Source organism: Lepidochelys kempii, chromosome 11 (assembly GCF_965140285.1).
Source record: "Lepidochelys kempii isolate rLepKem1 chromosome 11, rLepKem1.hap1, whole genome shotgun sequence".
Lineage (NCBI taxonomy): Eukaryota > Metazoa > Chordata > Testudines > Cheloniidae > Lepidochelys > Lepidochelys kempii.
In genome coordinates, this window is record NC_136390.1 from 39,923,270 (window position 1) to 39,946,880 (window position 23,611).

The window sequence follows — 23,611 nt, forward strand, 5'->3', positions numbered from 1 at the left end:
TTCCTTCCTTCCCAGCCCCAAAACTAGTGTTACCCACCAGCAAGGCCCCAAAATCTATTCTTACTCTAATCCCAGGAGGAGGGAGGGGAAGCTTTCCTTCTCAGCACAGGATGGCATCCCAGGGCAGGAATTATAATTCCTCCCTTTGGATGCAAGGGAGACATAGGCTTATGCTGCACTCTTCTGTCCAACCAATGAGCCACAGAGCTCCTTCATAAGCCCATAAAGAGGCTAAGTGTCCATAAGGAGAGGAGGGCTCATGTACAAGTTCTTAAAGGGGCCAAGGGTTTTCTTTCTCCTGCTGGCCCAGACAAAGCGTGTCCCTGCTGCCCCGAGGCTGACGGGAGAATGGGAATGATTTGATTATCTTTTTGCCAATATGTGGGATTTCCTAAATTTACATCTGTAGCATTGTATATTATTGTAATATGTTTCTTCAACAATGAATTGTGGCAATGCTTTAATATTTTTTATAGTGTCCTGTTCTTAATAGTCACATGTGCAAATCATCAGCCTTTTTGAATCTGTTCATTTCCCACTAACATTCTCAGGTTGTGGGGCTTAGCCATCTTCTACCGTAGACCTCTTCCCACCCACTCAGAACTAACAGGGGTAAAGTAGTCCTAGTCTTTGTGCCAAGGACAAAGTCAGTTGTGCCTAGGAGAAAGGACCAGTTGTCCCTGGATCAGGAGAAGGTGTTCAACAGGGTGGACCATGGGTATCTCCTGGACACTGCGAGCGTTAGGCTTCAGACCCCAGTTTGCGCATTTTCTCCAGTGCTTTACGCCTCCGCAGGGTGTCTGGTCAGACTCAACTGGACCCTGACTGAGTTGGTCAGCTTCGGGCGGGGAGTACGGCAGGGGTGCCCCCTCTCGGGCCAGCTGTACGCTCTGGCAATCAAGCCCTTCCTTTGTCTCCTCTGTCGGAGGTTGACAGGGTTGGTGCTGCAAGAGCCAACAACATGCTCCTCGTGGTCCAGGACCCAGGCAACTTGGCACGGGTGGAGGCTTGCCAGGCCGTCTACTTGGCAGCCTCCTCCACCCGGGTCAACTGGGTCAAGAGCTCTGGCCTGCTGGTCAGGGACGGGTAACAGGTGAGCTCCCTCCCATCCGAGCTTCAGGCCATTTGGTGGAGCGCGGGTCTGCCGCTCTATCTTGGCATTTACCTTTCTGCTACGCGTCCGTCTCCGCCAGCAAACTGGTATGGTTTAGAGGCCAGGGTGACAGAGCGGCTGCAGAAATGGACAATACTATTTCGGTGCCTCTCCCTTTGAGGGAGGGCACTGGTGCTTAATCTACTAGTCCTGTCCATGCTCTGGTACTGGCTCAACACCCTAGTCCCGGCCCTGGGTTTGCTGGCCAACTTCCGGATGGCGATTCTGGAGTTCTTTTGGCCAGAAGCGCACTGGGTCTCTGCGGGGTCCTCCACCTGCCCCTGGAGGAGGGAGGGCAGGGCCTGAAGTGCCTATGCAGACCCTACAGAGGCTCCTTTAAAGTTCAGGTAGTCTGGCGTGGAGAGTACTGGCACACACCTTTCTGCGCCGCTTCCAAGGGCTCCAATATGACCGGCAGCTCCTTTATCTCCATCCAAGAGGTCTTCCGCAGGACCTCTCCGGGCTGCCGGTGTTCTACCAGGACCTACTCCGGACCTGGAAACTGTTCTCAGCTACCAGGTCCGTGGCAGCCACCAAGGGGGCAGATCTCCTCACGGAGCCCCTGCTACACAACCCCCAGCTCCGTGTGCAGATGGCGGAGTCCCCCTCAGTGCACCAAAGGTTGGTCCTGGCAGAAGTCACCAGAGTCGGGAGACCTCCTGGCCTACGACCAGGGAGACTGGCTGGATCCCCTGATGCTTGCACGGCGCATGGGGCTCTCCAGGCCTCATACTCCCTGGTGCGTACTTCAGGAGGTGAGGGCCACCTTATCACCCGCTGCTCAGGCCTACCTTGACCGGGTCCTGCGAGAGGGCATGCCCTGCCCACCTTCCACCCCAGGCCCTCCAGACCTTTTCATTGGGCCCCTGCCCCATAGACCCGACTGGCTTCCCCCTAGTCCCTTCAATGTGAGCCGGCTGCACAATTTGCAGCCGGTTTGTTTTCAGACTGTGCCAAGGAAACAGCTATACATGCTCGTGCTCCACACCCTTTACTTCCTTACCCTTGCGTCCCACCCCGACACAAAGTGACGGGACCTCCTGCCACCTCTAGAGGGTGAGGAGCCCAGGTAGGCCAGCCTATATTCCACCCTAGTCCCAAGGCCCGCTGGGGATATCAGTTGGTGGCTCCTTCACAGGGCCGTGAGCACAAACATGTACTTGGTGCGGTTTACCCCCGTCCTGGGCACCTGCCCCCTCTGAGGTTGAGGGAGACCCTGACGCACGTTTACCTGGAGTGCACCAACTTGCAGCCCCTATTCTGGCTCCTCTTAGATATCCTGTTACGTTTTTGGCTGCACTTTCCCCCTCACCTCCTCATCTACACACTCCCTATCTTTGGCCCCACAAAGTCACGGGACCTCCTAGTCAACCTCCTCCTGGCCCTGGCTAAAATGGCCATCTATAAAACTAGGGAGGGGAGGTTGAAGGACGGGACCTCCTGTGACTGTGGGGCCTATTTCCGATCCTCCGCCCGTTCATGCATCCGGGCAGAGTTCCTCCGGGTGGCGTCCACTGGCTCCCCTGATACCTTCGAGGAGCAGTGGGCGCTGTCCGGGGTTCTCTGCTTGGTGTCCCCATCAGGTTCCCTTCATTTGACCCTTTGACTGCATTCCTGTGCCTGCTATTTCATTAGTTGTCCCCCGGAATAATTTGGTTTCCAGGTCCTATGGATCCTCCCCTTAGGCTAAGGGGGGTCCTTCCTGGATCCCAATAGGAGAAATTCAGTTTACCCATGCCCATACTGTAACAAACTCCCTGAATCCATCAGGCTTTGTAAGATGTGACGGGGTATGTGTATTTCTCCTTCATAAAGTGTGCAATTTTGTTTTTAACTGTTGATCAGATGAGTACAGCGGTTATGACAGAGATCCATGATAAGAATAATCCGAGTAGGTATGATTCTTGTATTTGTTGTAGCTGGAGCTATTGTGCACCCACCACATGTGTATTAAGAATCCTCTCACCATGTTGTTTCCAGCATAGAATCATAGAATATCAGGGTTGGAAGGGACCTCAGGAGGTCATCTAGTCCAACCCCCTGCTCGAAGCAGGACCAATCCCCAATTAAATCATCCCAGCCAGGGCTTTGTCAAGCCTGACCTTAAAAACTTCTAAGGAAGGAGATTCCACCACCTCCCTAGGCAACGCATTCCAGTGTTTCACCACCCTCCTAGTGAAAAAGTTTTTCCTAATATCCAACCTAAACCTCCCCCACTGCAACTTGAGACCATTACTCCTTGTCCTGTCCTCTTCTACCACTGAGAATAATCTAGAACCATCCTCTCTGGAACCCCCTTTCAGGTAGTTGAAAGCAGCTAACAAATCCCCCCTCATTCTTCTCTTCTGCAGACTAAACAATCCCAGTTCCCTCAGCCTCTCCTCATAAGTCAGGTGTTCCAGACCCCTAATCATTTTTGTTGCCCTTCACTGGACTCTCTCCAATTTATCCACATCCTTCTTGTAGTGTGGGGCCCAAAACTGGACACAGTACTCCAGATGAGGCCTCACCAATGTCGAATAGAGGGGGACAATCACGTCCCTCGATCTGCTCGCTATGCCCCTACTTATACATCCCAAAATGCCATTGGCCTTCTTGGCAACAAGGGCACACTGCTGACTCATATCCAGCTTCTCGTCCACTGTCACCCCTAGGTCCTTTTCCGCAGAACCACTGCCTAGCCATTTGGGCCCCAGTCTGTAGCGGTGCATTGGGTTCTTCTGTCCTAAGTGCAGGACCCTGCACTTATCCTTATTGAACCTCATCAGATTTCTTTTGGCCCAATCTTCTAATTTGTCTAGGTCCCTCTGTGTCCTATCCCTGCCCTCCAGCGTATCTACCACTCCTCCTAGTTTAGTATCATCCGTAAATTTGCTGAGAGTGCAATCCACACCATCTTCCAGATCATTTATGAAGATATTGAACAAAACCGGCCCCAGGACCAACCCCTGGGGCACTCCACTTGACACCAGCTGCCAACTAGACATGGAGCCATAGTGGTGAGACACTGCTATGTACTTTTCTCTCTCTGATCTGGGACTGCTTCCTTAGTTTTCTGCAGAATTTATGTAAGGCCTTGCATGTTAGGATTTGCCAGTAGCTGGGTTTTTATGTTTACATAAAAGTGTGGGTTGAAGTATGTGTTCGGGCATAGCCATAGTAACATGTAGTTACTAGAAGTAACAAGTACATTACTATCTACTGTGGCCATCTATGAAACATCAAAAGTTTCATTTCTCATTATCAAAATTTATTTGTATGTTCATGAAAACTTTTGTCTAAGAAAAACAAAACACTTTAAAAGCAGATAGTTATACGTACCACCAACCAAATTCAGGGTATCATATATAACAGTGAGGTTGATTTCATAGCTCTAGGGACACAGTGTCCTCCAGGAGCACCAGAAACAGAGGATCCAATCTATTTTTTAAGTGATGGTACACTCATACTTCCATCCACCCAACACATACCCAAGATAGGAAGTTTTTCATTTTCCAACACAGAATTTATAATCATCTACTGCAGAAAATCAGCACTGACGTACATGGACTCCTACAGAGCCTGTGTGACAGGTACTGTTCTCAATTTCAGAACAGGAAGCACAGTTTGGGCTTTTCTATCCAGGTACTAGGGTTGCCAAGTCTCCAGGATTTAAAGATTAATCTTTAATGAAAGATTATGTCATGTGGTGAAATCTCCAGGAATTCGTCCAACCAGAATTGGCAACCATACCAGGTACTACTGCATAGGATAGCCAAAACCTGCCATTCTCCAAGAATCAGTAAGTTCCTTCTTGTTAATCCTGCTTCTTTATTTTAAGTATGCTTTCTTCTTCAGTTAACCAAATGTTCAGTGCATCTGAGTTCTACACATTGGACAGCCACCTAATGTCTAGAATTTTTGTCTTTAATAAAGGACACTGTTGTGCCATTGGTTTTTATGCAAAACATCAATGTCAGTTACTTCTTGAATTCAAAACAATGGCAAAATATGGCCCTAATGCTACAGCTTCACAGCAACCACACTTTTCACAGCATATGGCAACCATTAAAAATATTATTGATTAAAAACTCATCCATTTGTGGACTTTAACACTTTTGGAAGTGCTGAAACCATATATGTAGTTTCATTATAGACAAAACAGTAAACATAAAATTAAACTTTTGGTATCCTCTACCATTATAGAGGAGCTCACTTTACTCAGTTATGTAATATATAGAGTCACAGTTAATTCTAGATGCAAGTTTTATCTTACAATCGATTACCACACAAATTCAAATGCTGTAATAGGTATCAGTAATATATACTTGACTTAAGTCATTTGCTTTTTTGGGCTTTTTGGAGCTTTGATAAATACGTGAACAATACCGCAATAGAGCTGAATACAGTGTTACACCAACATAAAATTTCCACAAGTGCATCAAGATTTCACCATGTCTACAGGCATTACTTTCAGATGAGTGGGTTGCTTTAGACTCCCTCATAACTATTCTTTATGTCAGAACCGTGATGTAGCAAGTTTTAGATTTTCTGCATTTTCAGCTCTACATGCTCAATCCCTCATATGCCTTGTAAATTATATTATAACCATTATTTTTAGGTAAAATTACAGTCCATTTAAGGCAAGATAAATATAAAAAGAGAGAACACCTAATAAAAAGTTATAGTATATCCTGTTCAATTTTGGTGAAGGTGGTTTTTAAACTACATTAAACTACTATTTTAAGAATAAACATGCAAAATTAAAATCTAGTGGCTTACTGTGAATTGTCTTCATTGTTTATTCTTTTGAGTTCTCGTATGTGAAGATTTCTAACTCTTTCCAAACGTTCGAGTTCTGCTTGTATTTCGGCTTCTTCCTGCAAATGAAATGAATGAACTATAAAAGCTCAATTTACTCACTGTTTGAAAAGGATATTTTTACCCAGGCATCAATACTGGTAGTGATGGAGGAACATTACATTACAAAACGCTGCTGAACCAGAAAACTGAACTGCTTTTCTCTTAATACCTGAACAATTCATAGAGATAAGGTTTAAGCCAATTTCAAGGAATCCTTCTCTCCATGAAACCTATAAGTAATGGGATGTTCAGTTTTGTCCTGTACTGTGGGGATGCTACTCAAATCGAGTGGCAGCTGGTTTTGTACCTCAGCCAGGGAGAGAGATTATCTGGGTCTGAAATTGATGTATAATGTGGAAAAAAAAAAATTGAGATACGTGCAGTTTTAGAAAAGATGCTTTAAAATATTTTAAAGCTCAAGTGTGAAACAAAGCAAGACTAGGCAATAATATTCATAATAATCTAAATATTATTTAATTAAGCATTTGATCTGTAACACTGATCAAAGAATATTTTTGTAATTTCAGAGTTCTCCCGTTTATGTGTTATCGAGATCACAAATGCTGAATGTATGTTGTCAAAGACTTACGGTGGGATTTTCAAAGGCACCTAGGTGCATCAGGAGCAAAACCCCTAATTTAAGCACCTTTGAAAATCTCATCGGTACTCTCCATACTTGCCTATTCAAACATCCTTTAGTTACAATTAATTTATATCAGTGATACTCAGACGGAGGCTCACAAGCGGCTCTCTAATGTGTCTCTTTAATGCAGCTCTTTGCAGCACATGATATTAAAACACTGTGTGACTGGTTAATAACTTAGATTGGTTAATAATTAAATCAGGATGCTTTTACTATGTTATTAACAAATTAAGTTATCAATTTGCACTTTGTTATTAACTTATTTGCTTTGGGAATTTTATATATATATACACACACACAGACACACACACATTCATTGTTTCATACACACACACACACACACACGCTACAATGAATTCACACTATTGTGGCTCTCTTGAGTATCACTGATTTATATCCCGTAGTACAAGTACACAATTTAATGGTGCTTAACTTGCAGAAAGACAGATATTAATAACTGATGTTCTAGCATCAGTAAATATGCTTCCTACAAGTAGAAAATGAGTTTAACAAGTTTAAAATTTAACTGAAATATGAATTCATTGCACCAGCATCATCCTATTACTATGACTATTGCGCTGTCAATGGAATACACTCTTTATTAGCTTTCTTAGTGTTCCCATCCAGTAGTATTTTGCACACATCTCAGATTAAGAAAAGGAGTACTTGTGGCACCTTAGAGACTAACAAATTTATTTTTAAGGTGCCACAAGTACTCATTTTCTTTTTGCGAATACAGACTAACACGGCTGTGCCTCTGAAACATCTCAGATTAAGGTACTTCTAAACTATTTCTGAATAAGCACTGTGAACAGAAAGTTTAGAACTTTATTACTACTTTCAAAAAAAGGTAGATTCAAAAAATATTCTTCAGTATTTTTACATTTTTGTCCTAAAATGAAAACAAAAATCACACTGGTATGCACTCTACTCCACCTTTCACACATGTTGTAATGTCTAGCACAAGAGTTGGGTATGAACAAAGCTGTTATATTTAACACAGCCAAACTGGGAGTCAAGGATTTTGAGAATTTCTGAGCAGCAGTAAGAAGTGCTTTTAAAATGGGACTCCTTAAAAAAACAGGGAAATGATATCTGAAATCCTGTTTATGTTAATAGAGAATGAGCATCATAAAACCTGGAAATCAATACTGGCAGATAATGCACTATTCATTTTCAAAAAATAGGTGAACATGGGACATTAAAAGTACCAGCCTACAATTTTTTTTCTTTAAGATTGTGAAATGTTCATTACAGTTATTTAGCACAGTGTCTACATTATATTTTATCTACTGACATACTGCAGGGGTTCTCAAACTGGGGATCAGGACCCCTCAGGAGGTCATGAGGTTATTACATGGGCAGGGGCTGGGGGGGATTGGGAGTGGTCAGCCTCCACCCCAAACCGTGCGTTTCCTCCAGCATTTATAATGGTGTTAAATATATAAAAATGTGTTTTTAATTTATAAGGGGGGGTCACACTCAGAGGCTTGCTATGTGAAAGGGGTCACCAGTACAAAAGTTTGAGAACCACTGACATACTGTGTTCATAAGCCATACTGGGTCAGACCAAAGGTCCATCTAGCCAGTGTCCTGTCTTCCAACAGTGGCCAATGCCAGGTGCCCCAGAGGGAATGAACAGGTAATCATCAAGCGATCCATTCGCTGTCGCTCATTCCCAACTTCTGTCAAACAGAGGCTAGGGACACCATCCCTGCCCATCCTGGCTAATAACCATTGATGGATCTATCCTCCATGAATTTTCTAGTTCTTTTTTGAACCCTATAACAGTCTTGGCCTTCACAATATCCTCTGGCAAAGAGTTCCACAGGTTGACTGTGCGTTGTGTGAAGAAATATTTCCTTTTGTTTGTTTTAAACCTGCTGCCTATGAATTTCATTTGGTGACCCCTATTAACACCTCCTTTTTTACTTTCTCCACACAAGTCATGATTTTATAGACCTCTATCATATTCCCCCTTAGTCGTCTCTTTTCCAAGCTGAAAAGTCCCAGTCTTACTAATCTCTCCTCATACGGAAGCCACTCCATACCCCTAATCATTTTGTTGCCCTTTTCTGAACCTTTTCCAAACCCAATATATCTTTTTTGAGATGGGGCGACCACATCTGTACACAGTATTCAAGATGTGGGCGTACCATGGATTTATATAGAGGACACATGATACTTTTTGTCTTATTATCTATTCCTTTCTTAATGATTCCCAACATTCTGCTCTCTTTTTTGACTGCCGCTGCACATTGAGTGGATGTTTTCAGAAACCTAACCACAATGACTCCAAGATCTCTTTCTTGAGTGGTAACAGCTAATTTAGACCCCATCATTTTATATGTATAGTTGGGATGTTTTCCAATGTGCATAACTTTGCATTTATCAACATTACATTTCATTTGCCATTTTGTTGCCCAGTCACCGAGTTTTGAGAGATCCTTTTGTAGCTCTTTGCAGTCTTCCTGGGTCTTAACTATCTTGAGTAGTTTTGTATTATCTGAAAATTTCCCCACCTCACTGTTTACCCCTTTTTCCAGATCATTTATGAATGCTGAATAGGACTGGTCCCAGTATATACCCCTGGGGATCACCACTATTTACCTCTCTCTAGTCTGAAAACTGACCATTTATTCCTACACTTTGTTTCCTATCTTTTAGCCAGTTACCAGTCCATGAGAGGACCTTCCCTCTTATCCCATGACAGCTTACTTTGCTTAAGAGCCTTTGGTGAGAGACCTTGTCAAAGGTTTTCTGAAAATCTAAGTACACTATATCCACTGGATCCCCTTGTCCACATGCTTGTTGACCCTCTAAAAGAATTCTAGCAGATTGGGGAGGCATACTTTCCCTTTATAAAAACCATGTTGACTCTTCCCCAACAAATTATGTTCATCTATGTGTCTGACAATTTTGTTCTTTACTATAGTTTCAACCAGTTTGCCTGGTACTGAAGTCAGGCTTACTGGCCTGGAATTGTCCGGATCACCTCTGGAGCCCTTTTTAAAAATTTGTGTCACATTTAGCTATCTTCCAGTCATTTGGTACAGAAGCTGATTTAAATGGTAGGTTACAGACTACAGTTAGTAATTCTGCAATTTCACATTTGAGTTCCTTCAGAATTCTTGGGTGAATATCACTTCATAATTGTGACAATACAACGTGTGATTCTGCCAGATTACTGAGCACCATTGTTTCCACAGAGTTAGACTTGCATGAACTGGGGGGAGAGTTTCATAGATATTTAGGTCAGAAGGGACCATTATGATCATCTAGTCTGACCTCCTGCACAATGCAGGCCACAGAATTTCACCCACCACTCCTAAAAAAGACCTCACACCTATATCTGTGCTATTGAAGTCCTCAAATTGTAGTTTGAAGACCTCAAGGAGCAGAGAATCCTCCAGCAAGTGACCCGTGCCCCATGCTACAGAGGAAGGCGAAAAACCTCCAGGGCCTTCCAATCTGCCCTGGAGGAAAATTCCTTCCCGACCCCAAATATGGCGATCAGCTAAACCCTGAGCATATGGGCAAGATTCATCAGCCAGATACTACAGAAAATTCTTTCCCGGGTAACTTGGATCTTACCCCATCTAAAAACCCATCACAGGCCATTGGGCCTCTTTACCATGAATATTTAATTACCAAAACCATGTTATCCCATCATACCATCTCCTCCATAAACTTATCGAGTTTAATCTTAAAGCAAGATAGATCTTTTGCCCCCACTACTTCCCTCGGAAGGCTATTCCAAAACTTCACTCCTCTGATGGTTAGAAACCTTCGTCTAATTTCTAATCTAAATTTCCTAGTGGCCAGTTTATATCCATTTGTTCTTGTGTCCACATTGGTATTGAGTTTAAATAATTCCTCTCCCTCTCTGGTATTTATCCCTCTGATATATTTATAGAGAGCAATCATATCTCCCCTCAACCTTCTTTTAGTTAGGCTAAACAAGCCAAGCTCCCTGAGTCTCCTTTCATAAGACAAGTTTTCCATTCCTCGGATCATCCTAGTAGCCCTTCTCTGTACCTGTTCCAGTTTGAATTCATCCTTCTTAAACATGGGAGACCAGAACTGCACACAGTATTCCAGGTGAGGTCTCACCAGTGCCTTATATAACGGTACTAAAACCTCCTTATCCCTACTGGAAATACCTCTCCTGATGCATCCCAAGACGACATTAGCTTTTTTCACAGCCATATCACATTGGCAGCTCATAGTCAACCTATGATCAACCAATACTCCAAGGTCCTTTTCCTCCTCCGTTACTTCTAGTTGATGCGTCCCTAGCTTATAACTAAAATTCTTGTTATTAATCCCTAAATGCATGACCTTACACTTCTCACTATTAAATTTCATCCTATTCCTATTACTCCAGTTTACAAGGTCATCCAGATCCTCCTGTAGGGTATCCCTGTCCTTCTCTAAATTAGCAATACCTCCCAGCTTTGTATCATCTGCAAACTTTATTAGCACACTCCCACTTTTTGTGCCCAGGTCAGTAATAAAAAGATTAAATAAGATTGGTCCCAAAACTGATCCTTGAGGAACTCCACTGGTAACCTCCCTCCAACTTGACAGTTCACCTTTCAGTAGGACCCGTTGTAGTCTCCCCTTTAACCAATTCCCTATCCACCTTTCAATTTTCCTATTGATGCCCATCTTATCCAATTTAACTAATAATTCCCCATGTGGCACAGTATCAAACGCCTTACTAAAATCTAAATAAATTAGATCCACTGCGTTTCCTTTATCTAAAAAATCTGTTACTCTCTCAAAGAAGGAAATCAGGTTGGTTTGGCACGATCTACCTTTTGTAAAACCATGTTGTATTTTGTCCCATTTACCATTGACTTCAATGTCCTTAACTACCTTCTCCTTCAAAATTTTTTCCAAGACCTTGCATACTACAGATGTCAAACTAACAGGCCTATAATTACTTGGATCACTTTTTTTCCCTTTCTTAAAAATAGGAACTATGTTAGCAATTCTCCAATCATATGGTACAACCCCTGAATTTACAGATTCATTAAAAATTCTTGCTAATGGGCTTGCAATTTCTTGTGCCAATTCTTTTAATATTCTTGGATGAAGATTATCTGGGCCCCCCGATTTAGCCCCATTAAGCTGTTTGAGTTTCGCTTCTACCTCAGATATGGTGATGTCTACCTCCATATCCTCATTCCCATTTATCATGCTACCATTATCCCTAAGATCCTCTTTAGTCTTATTAAAGACTGAGGCAAAGTATTTGTTTAGATATTGGGCCATGCCTAGATTATCCTTGACCTCCACTCCATCCTCAGTTTTTAGCGGTCCCACTTCTTCTTTCTTTGTTTTTTTCCTATTTATATGACTATAGAACCTTTTACTATTGGTTTTAATTCCCTTTGCAAGGTCCAACTCTACTTGACTTTTAGCCTGTCTCACTTTATCCCTACATATTCTGACCTCAATAAGGTAGCTTTCCTTACTGATCCCTCCCTTCTTCCACTCCCTATATGCTTTCTGCTTTTTCTTAATTACCTCTCTAAGATGCTTGCTCATCCAGCTTGGTCTACAACTCCTGCCTATGAATTTTTTCCCCTTTCTTGGGATGCAGGCTTCCGATAGCTTCTGCAGCTTTAATTTAAAATAATCCCAGGCCTCCTCTACCTTTAAACCCATAAATTCTTCAGTCCAATCCACTTCCCTAACTAATTTCCTTAATTTTTGAAAGTCAGCCCTTTTGAAATCAAAAACCCTAGTTGCAGATTTATTTTTGTTAATCCTTCCATTCAGTTTGAACTGAATTAGCTCATGATCACTTGAGCCAAGATTATCCCCTACAACCATTTCCTCTATGAGATCCTCATTACTCGCCAAGACCAGATCTAAAATGGCATCCCCTCTAGTCGGTTCAGCAACTACTTGTTGAAGGAATCCATCAGCTATCGCATCTAGGAAAATCTGAGCCCTATTATTATTACTAGCACTCATCCTCCAGTCTATATCTGGGAAGTTAAAGTCTCCCATGATCACACAGTTTCCATTAGTATTTACTTTATTAAAAACATTAAAAAGGGCTCTATCCATATCCAAATTAGATCCCGGTGGTCTATAGCACACCCCAAGCACTATCCTAGGGGAGGCTCTAATAGTTTTCTTCCCCAATTTAATTATTGCCCAGACAGACTCAGTCATATCCATTTCATCGCTTCTTATTTCTTTACATTCTATCTCATCATTGATATACAGTGCTACTCCACCACCTTTACCTTTATTTCGGTCTTTCCTAAACAGCACATACCCTTCAATACCTGTAGCCCAGTCATGACTACTATTCCACCAGGTCTCTGTTATACCTATAATATCTGGTTTCACTTCCTGCACCAGTAACTCTAGTTCCTCCATTTTGTTACCTAGGCTCCTTGCATTAGTGTACAAACATCTTAATTTTTGCTGTTTGGCCTCACTCACATTCTGTACCCTATTAGGCATGGTTATTTTACTACCAGTATAACCTATTAGACTTGTATCTACACTGCCCTTCCTCCTACCTACAGCTGTATCCACTCTTACTTCATTTTCTTTCCACTCTATGCTAAATTCTGGCGTGGAGATTACCTGGACATCTCCCAACCATCTCCCCCAAATTCCTAGTTTAAAGCTCTCTTAATCAGTTGTGCCAGCCTCCATCCTAGAAGTCTATTTCCTTCCCTACTCAGATGAAGTCCATCCCGAGAGAACTGTCCTCTATCCATGAATGCCTCCCAATGGCCATACATCCCAAAGCCCTCCTTATAGCACCACTGCCTAAGCCATCTATTGATAGTCATAATCTTGTCACACCTTTGTTGCCCTTCTCTAGGAACAGGCAAAATCCCACTAAAGATCACCTGAGCCTCAATTTCCTTAAGCGTCCTCCCCAGCCTAACATAGTCTCCCTTAATACTTTCCAGTGAGAATCTAGCCGTATCATTTGTTCCCACATGAAGGATAATTAGGGGATTCTTTCCCGCTCCCTTTAGAATCCTTTTTAACCTCAGGTCTACATCCCGTATCTTAGCACCTGGAAGACAGCACACCCTCCTATTTTCTGGATCAGCTCTGGTTACAGGCCTATCTATTCTTCTCAATAAAGAGTCCCCAATCACATAGACCTGCCTTTTCCTAGTGACGGTGCTATTCTCCAGTCTATCCCCTGTTCCCTCTGGCTGCAAGTTTTTTCCATTCCCATTCTCCCTTGTAATCCTTTTTAACCCATCCTGTATCCTCCTGGGGCTCATATTTGGTGTAATCTCCATTAACTCTTCCCCTTTTCCTATAGGACTAACCGCTCTTCTCTTCTTCCTTGCCCTGTCACCTTCAGTGACTACCTGCTGAGCCCCTTCTTCATTTTCCAACTCTGCAAACCTATTCTGAAGCTCTATTTCTCCTTCACTAGCCCGTCTTTTCCTCTGCCTAGTTCTTTTAGTCACATGCTTCCACTGACCACTTTCCTCACCCAGTCTCCCCTCAAAATTCCCTAGTCCTGCTTCCATCTGCAAGTCTGAGCTTTTCCCTTCAGATACCTCATGTCTTTGCTCCATAATCTGCTCAAACCCCTTCCTAAACTCTACCAGACTTTCCACCTGCATCTCCAAACCTCTGATCTTTTCCTCCATCAGCTCTATCAGACGGCATTTCATGCAGACAAAACTCTTACCAGGTGCCCCCTCCAGGATCATGTACATACCACAGCTTCCACATCCAGTCATCTTCATTGTGTCATCTGCTACATGGGTCACTCCCACTGCCACCTCTGAATCTGTCATAGCCTTCCCACCTAAATCCTGTTAATCTGGGAAACACAAACCACACCAAAACACCACCACCCACAGCAAAACCAAACCCCACACAAGCACCACAAGACAAACTCCGCTTTCAAACTCCCACTCAAACTCCCCTGTTTACAGCTCTGTTTGCTAGCTCCTGTGCTGCTGCAGCTGTCTGTGCTGCTGCCTGACTGGCTGCTACCTTTATAGGACCCCTAGTCAGTGAAGCCCCGCCCCCTAATCAGGGCTCAGCTTCTCTTCCAGCACAAAGCCCCTACAAGCCTCTACACATACAAATACTACCAATACAAAGCCAAACAAACACAAATACCTTCTCCTCCAACAGAACTCCCACTCAAACTCCCCTGTTTACAGAGTTGACAGCCTTGCCTCAGTGGAATGACCCACGAAGGGAACAGAATACCTCTCTTTGCAACTACAAGCTTATAATGTGAAACATTAGAATAAATTTATTGGTAAATTGGTCTACGCTTGTTCAACAGAAAATGTCAGAGACAATGTTTTCATATTTTCCCTGTACTGTTTGTTAGTTTTCCACTCTAGATAGTTCTGCTTAGAAAGTTTAAATTAATTGGAACGTAATTTAGAAAGAATGGATAATACCTTACTTCTAGAATAACTGCCTCTCTGGTTAACCTTTATAATTACAAAGCGGACTGGAAATCAATCCATACACAAAAGCAAGTAATTATGGAATTACTCTAAGATGATACCCGCTAAGAAAAATTACCCCCTAGGAAAGAAGTATTACCTATACTGCATAATTGACTCAAATCTATGTTGTTGCTATCTGGAATATAAATTAAATGAATATATCTCCAACAGTCTTAAGACACAGATCAATCAAAAGACTGCCAATGGAATCAAGAATCCCTCCCCATCACAGACAGGACAAAAAACTATCTGCAAGATAAATTTTCAATGATAAGAAGGACCAAATCCCCAATTTTCAGCAGTTGGACTAGTGCAAGGTACCTCTTCTGCTGGCAAAACTAAGTGGAGTATTGGTTTTTCCTAGTATACAATACTATTTGCATTTTCCTGTTTGTATGTTAACAAGCCATTTTTTTCATATTTAGCTTCACCCTGGCAGCTCTCAGGTGAATATCCTGAAATGATATGCAGCTTCTCATAAGCCATTAGTCTTCTATAAAGAATTTGACACACACCCATTCTTAAAAAAACCCTATTTGTCTCTTCTTGCCAGTGTTATTCTCAGAGACTACGGGGAGGGGGGATCCTGTTTGCCTCTTTTGGAGTTCTGTTCATATATTATGCAACTCAGTGGTTCTCAAAATGTGGTTCATTAGACCAGTGTTAGGCCAAAGAGAATTGGCTGGTCTCACAGTTTCCAGATGTTACTTCAGACACTAAGGTTTTGAATACCTGTAAACAAGGAAGAACCAGCTATGTAAAAACATAAGAACAAGAGCCATGAGGATCTAGCAGGAGAGACATTTCTTGAGGAGCTGGGAAACAAGAGGACCATTTGTAAGCACCACACCCAGGGGAGCAAAGAAAGGAGCAACATGAAAGCATTTAGAGAGTGAAGGGAAGGAGGACCAGGCAGCAAAGAACCAGATGGAGAAGGCATGCAGATGGAAATAAGGAAGAGTTATGGTGGCAGAGAAACACATATCTAGGGAACACTAGGAGATGAGAAGAACCAATAAAAGTGAAGATAAAATGAAAAGCAAAAAGGAGACTGATTATTTTTTCTAAAAAAGGACATCTAGCACATTATAGAGTTACAAATAAATATTTTTCTAATATTACTTTTTACAGACAGACAGACACACACACACTTATTCTGCCACTGATTAATTTAGCTGTATTTTTAAACTGAGCCATTAGTGAACATGGACATATACTTACTTATATATAGAATTCAAATGTACAAAATGTAAATATAATAATGTATATATAAAATCAATGCAAAGAAAAGTCTAGAAACCTTGAGTTTGGTGTGAAAAATAAAATCTGAAAATCTACTTTTTTTTTTTTTGTTTTAAACTGTAAGTTCCACTTTGGTGATTTTGACGATATCCTTGACTTACAATTAATTTTAATATGAAGTAAATTGAGAAATTTTAGTGAAACTTCAAAATGTCTACCTGCAAGGAAAACGATCAGTAGACACATATACATTGGATTTAAGCTTTCATTTTAGTTCTCCTGTGTTGCTGCATTAGCTTCAAACTACCAGACCAGGTATATTACTCGATTCTAAAACGAAACACAGAATTATTTACAAGTAAAATAGTTTGTAATTTTTAAGCATATGCTTAGCTTTTCCCATTTGAATGGTCCCTCTGTTTAACAAAGGAACTGCTCACATGAGTAAAGTTAGGCATGTGTGTAAACCTTTGTAGCAGTGGGGCCTTAAATGCTTTTTAAACAATCTATCTAAAACTACTCAACTGTTGCTGAGTCACTGACTGACAAAAAGCATTTCCTCCCCAGAATGAAGTCTAAAAACATGCCTCCTCCAAGAACAGTAAGTGCTTCCAATTTGCTTTTTAACCACAAGAACAAAGTCAAATACATTTATGCTGATTAATTAAAACTAAATATATTTTCTTCTATTTTTCAAGAAAAATGTTTAAGAAACAAATAAAAAAGTAACCATGCCAAGACAGAAATGAATGTCAAAAAAACAGTGATATTGGAAAATGTAGATCAGACACCCAGATCAGAGAGACCATTAACGGTACTCTGCCAAGGAGGAATGAATAATAACTAAGCCTGAATTTTTGTGTTTAATGACTCCACTAATCAAATTATATGGGAATTTTCAAAGGGGATATGTATTTTAACATTTTAAAACCCCCCTTTCCTTCCTTTGTGACACCCTCTTTGCATTTCCTGTCTGATTGAAGCTATTCCAGAATGTGACATAAATATCAAAACTGTCATTGCAACCTAGTTTATCCATGGTATTTATGTTACAAAATGTTACAGCATTCTCAGATCTTTACTGAGTCAAAAAGTATCATGAGGATTCACAGAGAGCTTCAACTTTAGTCACAATATGACAGATATCATTTCCATTTTCAAATGATAAATACAACTGAAAATAAATGGTTTGTAAAACTTATTTCTGTGCTGAATGCCCCTGACAACTTGCTTAGTCAAGATATTCAGCAAAGATATTTGACCTTAAATCAATTTTCATTTTTACTTTAAAACACATTGTTAAAGGAACGGCTGAATTCACGAATTATTCTAACAGAGGAAGTTCATAACAAGAATAAAGCATATCAGCGCACCTGGAATTATGGAAAGGATATTGCCAACACAAAATATTTACTTCCACAGCATTGTTTCCTCTGTACACAATACAAACTTGACAGATTGCAACATTCAGAGGTGTGACACTAGAGCACACAAAGCATCGTAACACCAAATCAGTTAGCATAATCTGGGCTTAAACATTTTTAAACAAAAGAGAAATTCTTAATCTTCCTTCAGGCTGAAATGTGGCAATTCTGGACACAAAGACAGCCAGAGGGGAGAGACAAGAAATTTTATTTGCACAAATAGAACACTGCCTGGTTACCAACTATCTTGCTATTTCCATTCTAATTTTTTCACATTAACTATTCTAATTGTAGTATGTGTATAACATTCTTTGCTAGGGCTACGATTCTGTCACAGAGGTCACAGATTCCATGACTTTCCAGGACTTCTGTGACTTCTTCTGGGGCAAGGCTAGAGCAGCTGTCAGCCCCGAGGAAAACACACTGGGAACAGCTGGGGGGAATGGTGCCAAAACAACTGATCAGTAGCAGTCTCCAGGGCCGCTGGAGCAGCGGCTGGGTTTGGGTCAACCCCCATGGGGCTGCAGCTGCAGCAGGGGGCTGAAGTAGCTACAAGCCCCAGCAGTGCTCTGTTTGTTGTCCTTCCCCGCTCCCCCCTCTCGGGTATTTTTAGTAAAAGTCAGGGACAAGTCTTAGGCTTCTGTGAAACTGTGTTTATTGCCCACAACCTGTCCCTGATTTTTACTAAAAATACGCATGAGGGAATTGTAGCCTTATTCACTGCATCTTGCATTGAAACTAAGAACTGGAGTAATATGCCCTTTTCCTAAGCAGAGATCAGAAATGTGATTTAGTGGAAGGGACAACGAGGTATGGAGCATCTCACTGCAGGAAGCTGAGTCCCCTCAATTCCCAGTGACCTCATCTGTGGGGCCTACAGAAAGATAACAGTAGTATTTCGTATATTGATATTTCATATTTAATGTATTGTTACATAGCTGATAAAATGTATATGCAGCAAATACCATTAATGCCAAACAAAGATTAAAAGTTGCCCTGTCCATACCAGTCTCATTTGATAAGCTCTACCCATTGAGTCAACCTTCCTTCACTCAGTGACCAGAAAACAATAATATCCCTACATTATAGAATCATAGAACTGGAAGGGACCTCGAGAGGTCATCTAGTCCAGTCCCCGGCACTCAAGGCAGGACTAAGTATTATCTAGACCATCCCTGACAGGTGTTTGTCCAACCTGCTCTTAAAAATCCCCAATGATGGAGATTCCACAACTTCCTAGGCAATTTATTCCAGTGCTTAACAACTCTGACACTTAGAAAGTTTTTCCTAATGTCCAACCTAAACCACCCTGGCTGCAATTTCAGCCCCTTGCTTCTTGTCCTATCCTCAGAGGTTAAGAAGAAAAATATTTCTCCCTCCTCCTTGTAACAACCTTTTATGTACTTGAAAACTATTATCATGTCTCCTCTCAGTCTTCTCTTCTTCAGACTACAGAAACCCAATTTTTTCAACCTTCCCTCACAGGTCATGTTTTCTAGACCTTTAGTCATTTTTGTTGCTCTTCTCTGGACTTTCTCCAACTTATCCACATCTTTCCAGAACTGGACACAATACTCCAATTGAGACCTAATCAGCACAGAGTAGAACGGAAGAATTACTTCTTGTGTCTTACTTACAATACTCCTGCTAATACATCCCAGAACGATGCTTGCTTTTTTTGCAACAGCATTACACTGTTGACTCATATTTAGCTTGTGATCCACTCTGACCCCCAGATCCCTTTCCGCAGTACTCCATCCTAGGCAGTCACTTCCCATTTCATATGTGTGTAACTCATTGTTCCTCCTTCAAGTGGAGTACTTTCCATTTGTCCTTATTGAATATCATCCCATTTACTTCACACCACTTCTCCAGATCATTTTGAATTTTAATCCTATCCTCCAAAGCACTTGCAACCCCTCCCAGCTTCGTATCGTCCACAAACTTTGTAAGTGTACTCTGTATCCCATTATCTAAATTATTTATGAAGATATTGAACAGAACTGGACCTAGAACCAATCCCTGCAGGACCCCACTCATTATGCCCTTCCAACATGACTGTGAACCACTTATAACTACTTTCTGGGAACGATTTTCCAACCAGTTACGCATCCACCATATAGTAGCTCCATCTAGGTCGTATTTCCCGAGTTTGTTTATGAGAAGGTAATGCGAGACAGCATCAAAAGCCTTACTGAAGTCAAGATACACCACATCTTCCACTTCCTCCCCACCCCCAAGGCGTGTTACCCTGTCAAAGAAAGCTATCAGGTTGGTTTGACATGATTTGTTCTTGACAAATCCATGCTGACTGTTATTTATCACCTTATTATCTTCTAGGTATTTGTAAATTGCTTGCTTCATTATTTGCATTGATCCAAGAGGTCAGTGCAGACTGATACAATGTACTCAGTACTTCATGAAGCTAAGCATGCTGTCTCTCCAATACTCCAGAATATGCCACATTAGGGAACAGGAAGGAATAAAGTCATTATTCAGCATATACAGAACTCTTCATTGCTTACTGGTAATCAATTTTGTAAGACAGCTCTAACAAGCTCTTTTTACACTGTGACAGTATTAGTTTTTGCACTTTGATGCATAGCAGCAAAAATCACAGAGCAAATGACTACACATACCTTTTTAAGATGTCCTAATCTAAGTTTGAAAATTTCTTCCTGTTCATGATATTCTGCTAGAGTCAATCTGCAAAAATAATAATATACAGTTATAGATTTTACTATCTTATAAAAGATACAGAAATATTCATATTTTAATGTATTTGTCAAACAACAATAAATAGCATTCTTTATTTACCATTTATAACTACCAACACAACATCACATTTAAAATTGTGTCTGGATTTTTTTTTTTTTTAAATAATATGTCATTCCATTATTTATAGAAATTATCTGGTACTCTGAAACATTAATTGTTTATGCTAGGACCACTTACCATTCAGGAGACCACTACTTAGTACGAGATCTTCTCCTTGACCATCTCCCATCCCAAAATCTTAGCAATTGCCTCAGTGCTTGGTTCTCAAAATATGTCACTCAGTGCACTACCACAAAGGAATCCATAGACAGTTTGAAAGAATCTAGTTTAAGACTCAGGATTTCCAGATCATTGTCTCCAATCATAGAAATTAGGAAAGGTAGTTAGGAAGTAGCATGGAGCAGAACTGCATCATGCATCCAAGTTGAACAACCTCAACTACCCAGTGAGTTGTAGTAATTCCACTCAAAACTGCAAGGAAACAGACTAAAAAGATCCTCAAAAGAAGGGGAAATGGAGAAAAACCAAAGTTAAAACCACCTCTCAGTTCTCATTCAATGTGTCAAATCTGAAGGCTTGATCCCAAAGATGACAAAAAGAGTGGAAGAAGATTAATCAGCTCACTGCCTGACATACTTTCCACTGTTTCTTCTGATACTGCAAAGTCTGCACCTTCCAGAAGTGAGGCCGGAATTTCAGAATGTCATGTAAGGTCTCTAATACCAAAAAGAGTTCTCCCTCGTCAGGACTGATGGAAGGACTTCCCGAGACTTACTGCTGTTATACTTTGGAGTCTTCTATTCTTTGAAGCACCTTGTTCATCTTAAAATTGCAAGGGATCTCCCCATCAAATAGGAGTAGGTCTCCACAGATCTGAGCCTTAGAACAACATAGGAGTACTGAGGAAAAACAACTAATGCCACCATAAAAATTAAAGCATCTGACATGTCATGCCTGTAAGACATGCTAGGACACTGAACACTTTTCAGTCACCATCTTAGAGCATTTTTCTACTTGTCAGAAAGGTGGTCAATGAGAAGACACATCTCTTCCCAAAGATGCAATTGGTACCTAGCCACACAGATCCCCAGAGAAATTTACTAAACATCTCTCACCAAAAGTCAAGCTTTTTGGTGTCCTTACCCAGTAGAAAGGTAAAAATTATCTTGGATTTTTGTCAATCTTTCAATTACTACTGACACCACTAATGAGCCAATATAGGTACAGAAATACTGGAATTCCTTATTGTCGCTGCCTTTTTTTAAATATGGTTGGGATTGACATTGGAATCAATCAGATGTCTTTAGCAGGGTCCAGTAGCTCATTATTAATGTAGCAAGACCCTCTTTCTCTTAGTACTGCTGGATTTCATTCGAACAGTTAAAAAGGCTATCTACAGACATCTGAATTTCAGAGCTTCAGTCATACGTTCTAACATCTCGTGAAACCGGCTGATATCAGGGGGCAAACAAACAAGGACGTGGCCACGTCCCCAGGAAAATTTGAGGAAGAAGCAATCCTCCTTTTAAGACAATGTTGTTTCAAAGTGCCCGACAACTTCTTCTTTGTTGGGTGAAAGGCAGTTATGCACACCAACCGAGGGGACAATTTTACAGATACTGGTGTGGGCAGTAGAGGAAGTGGCAGTGAAGAAAAAACCTTAGCTGTCTGAGAGCAGCAGATGGGTGACTAGCAATAGGTTTTATGTCTGACCTTCTTCAAACCCACAAGGGAGAGGATATCCTGTCATTAAGGTCATATAGCCCACATGCTAACTGGAGAGCAAATGAATGGAGCCTCAAATGGCTTGTCCCAATAGGCCAGAGAAGTGAGCACAAGTGAGAACATGAGCCCTGGACAAACCAACCACTCCAGTTCCAAGAACTGTCACGATGAACCTGCCAGCTGCACAAGACAGCACCAAGGCTGAGCCAGACACTCACAGAAGAAAGGCCCTGACTGAGATTTCTCCACAAGGTCTATGTCCAGTGTCTGATATAGGGACTGGATTTGTTAAGTTTCCTTGAGTAGAAAGGCAAAGAGCCTCGGCTGCCCAAAGGAGTCAAGATATGATGACCCTACACACATCATGGCAAGAACAAACTATTGGTTTGCGTGTCTACTTCTAGAAACATGGAGAGACACAATGCTTACCACCTAAATCTGCTGTTCTTATGAAAGTACTTGGAGGCCACAATAAGAAAGTTAGAGAACCCCCTGATCTAGAATAAAGGCACAAACACAAACTAATCACTGGAAACGTAAGTTTTATATCAAATCCTCCAGAAATCACTCTGGGCACTGAGTGAAAGTCCTTCAGCCACAGCTAGCTGAAAAAAGGAAGGAACTAAGGCAATTTAGGAAACCTGGTCCTTTCATAATCTTGGGTACCTACGTGCAGAGCCAGGATAAGAAGTTTGTATAGCTCCAATAGGCACTGCTTTACAGGATATTTCTGAAGCTCAGTAACCCTTGAGAGGCACAACTCACAAGTATGAATATGCTGAGGTCACCTTGAAAATATATTACCATTTCAAGCCAGACTCTCTCCATCCTTTCACACTATGCCCAGTAAACAACTGTTTTTCTTACAGTATATTTTATTTACAAATCTAATGTGGTTAGAGGCGCTGCATGATGCATAAGCAATTTAAAACTGTTGACAATTTTTCAGAGAAGCTTATGAAATGCTAAATTTTACTGTAGGCACAATTAGTTTAATTTGTGTTAGATTACTGGTGAAGAGACAAACCTCGTTCCCACCTGGATTCAAAAACGGTGACTTGCTAGAAGTAGGTTAAGTATTCCTTATTTGAACATTAAAGTGTGCTACCCCTCACACATTAGTTTATAGAAACTTTAATAGCAATATTACTCCTATTTATCACATGTTAAGTTCTAACAACGTACCTTGTGTCATGTTTTTTTGGTTTATAGGCCACTACATCATTGTACTGCCCAGGCAAGTCACCCAAATTTTCAGGTTTAGTTTTTCTATTTGTTAGATGGGCCACATAATTTAGATAGTCTCTTTCATAGATAGATTTCA

General features: G+C 41.4%; 1 protein-coding gene across 4 annotated transcripts in view; it reads right to left on the reverse strand.

Moving 5' to 3' along the window:
- The window catches only part of TLK1 (tousled like kinase 1), a 136,160-nt gene that overhangs the window by 22,084 nt on the left and 90,465 nt on the right, over positions 1-23,611 (reverse strand). For all 4 annotated transcript variants that reach the window (XM_073305809.2, XM_073305808.2, XM_073305811.2 and 1 more), the window contains 2 exons: positions 20,424-20,490; positions 5,915-6,012 (listed from right to left, as the gene is read on the reverse strand). In XM_073305809.2, coding sequence (XP_073161910.1) covers positions 5,915-6,012; positions 20,424-20,490 — 165 coding nt within the window. The remainder of the gene's footprint in view (positions 1-5,914; positions 6,013-20,423; positions 20,491-23,611) is intronic.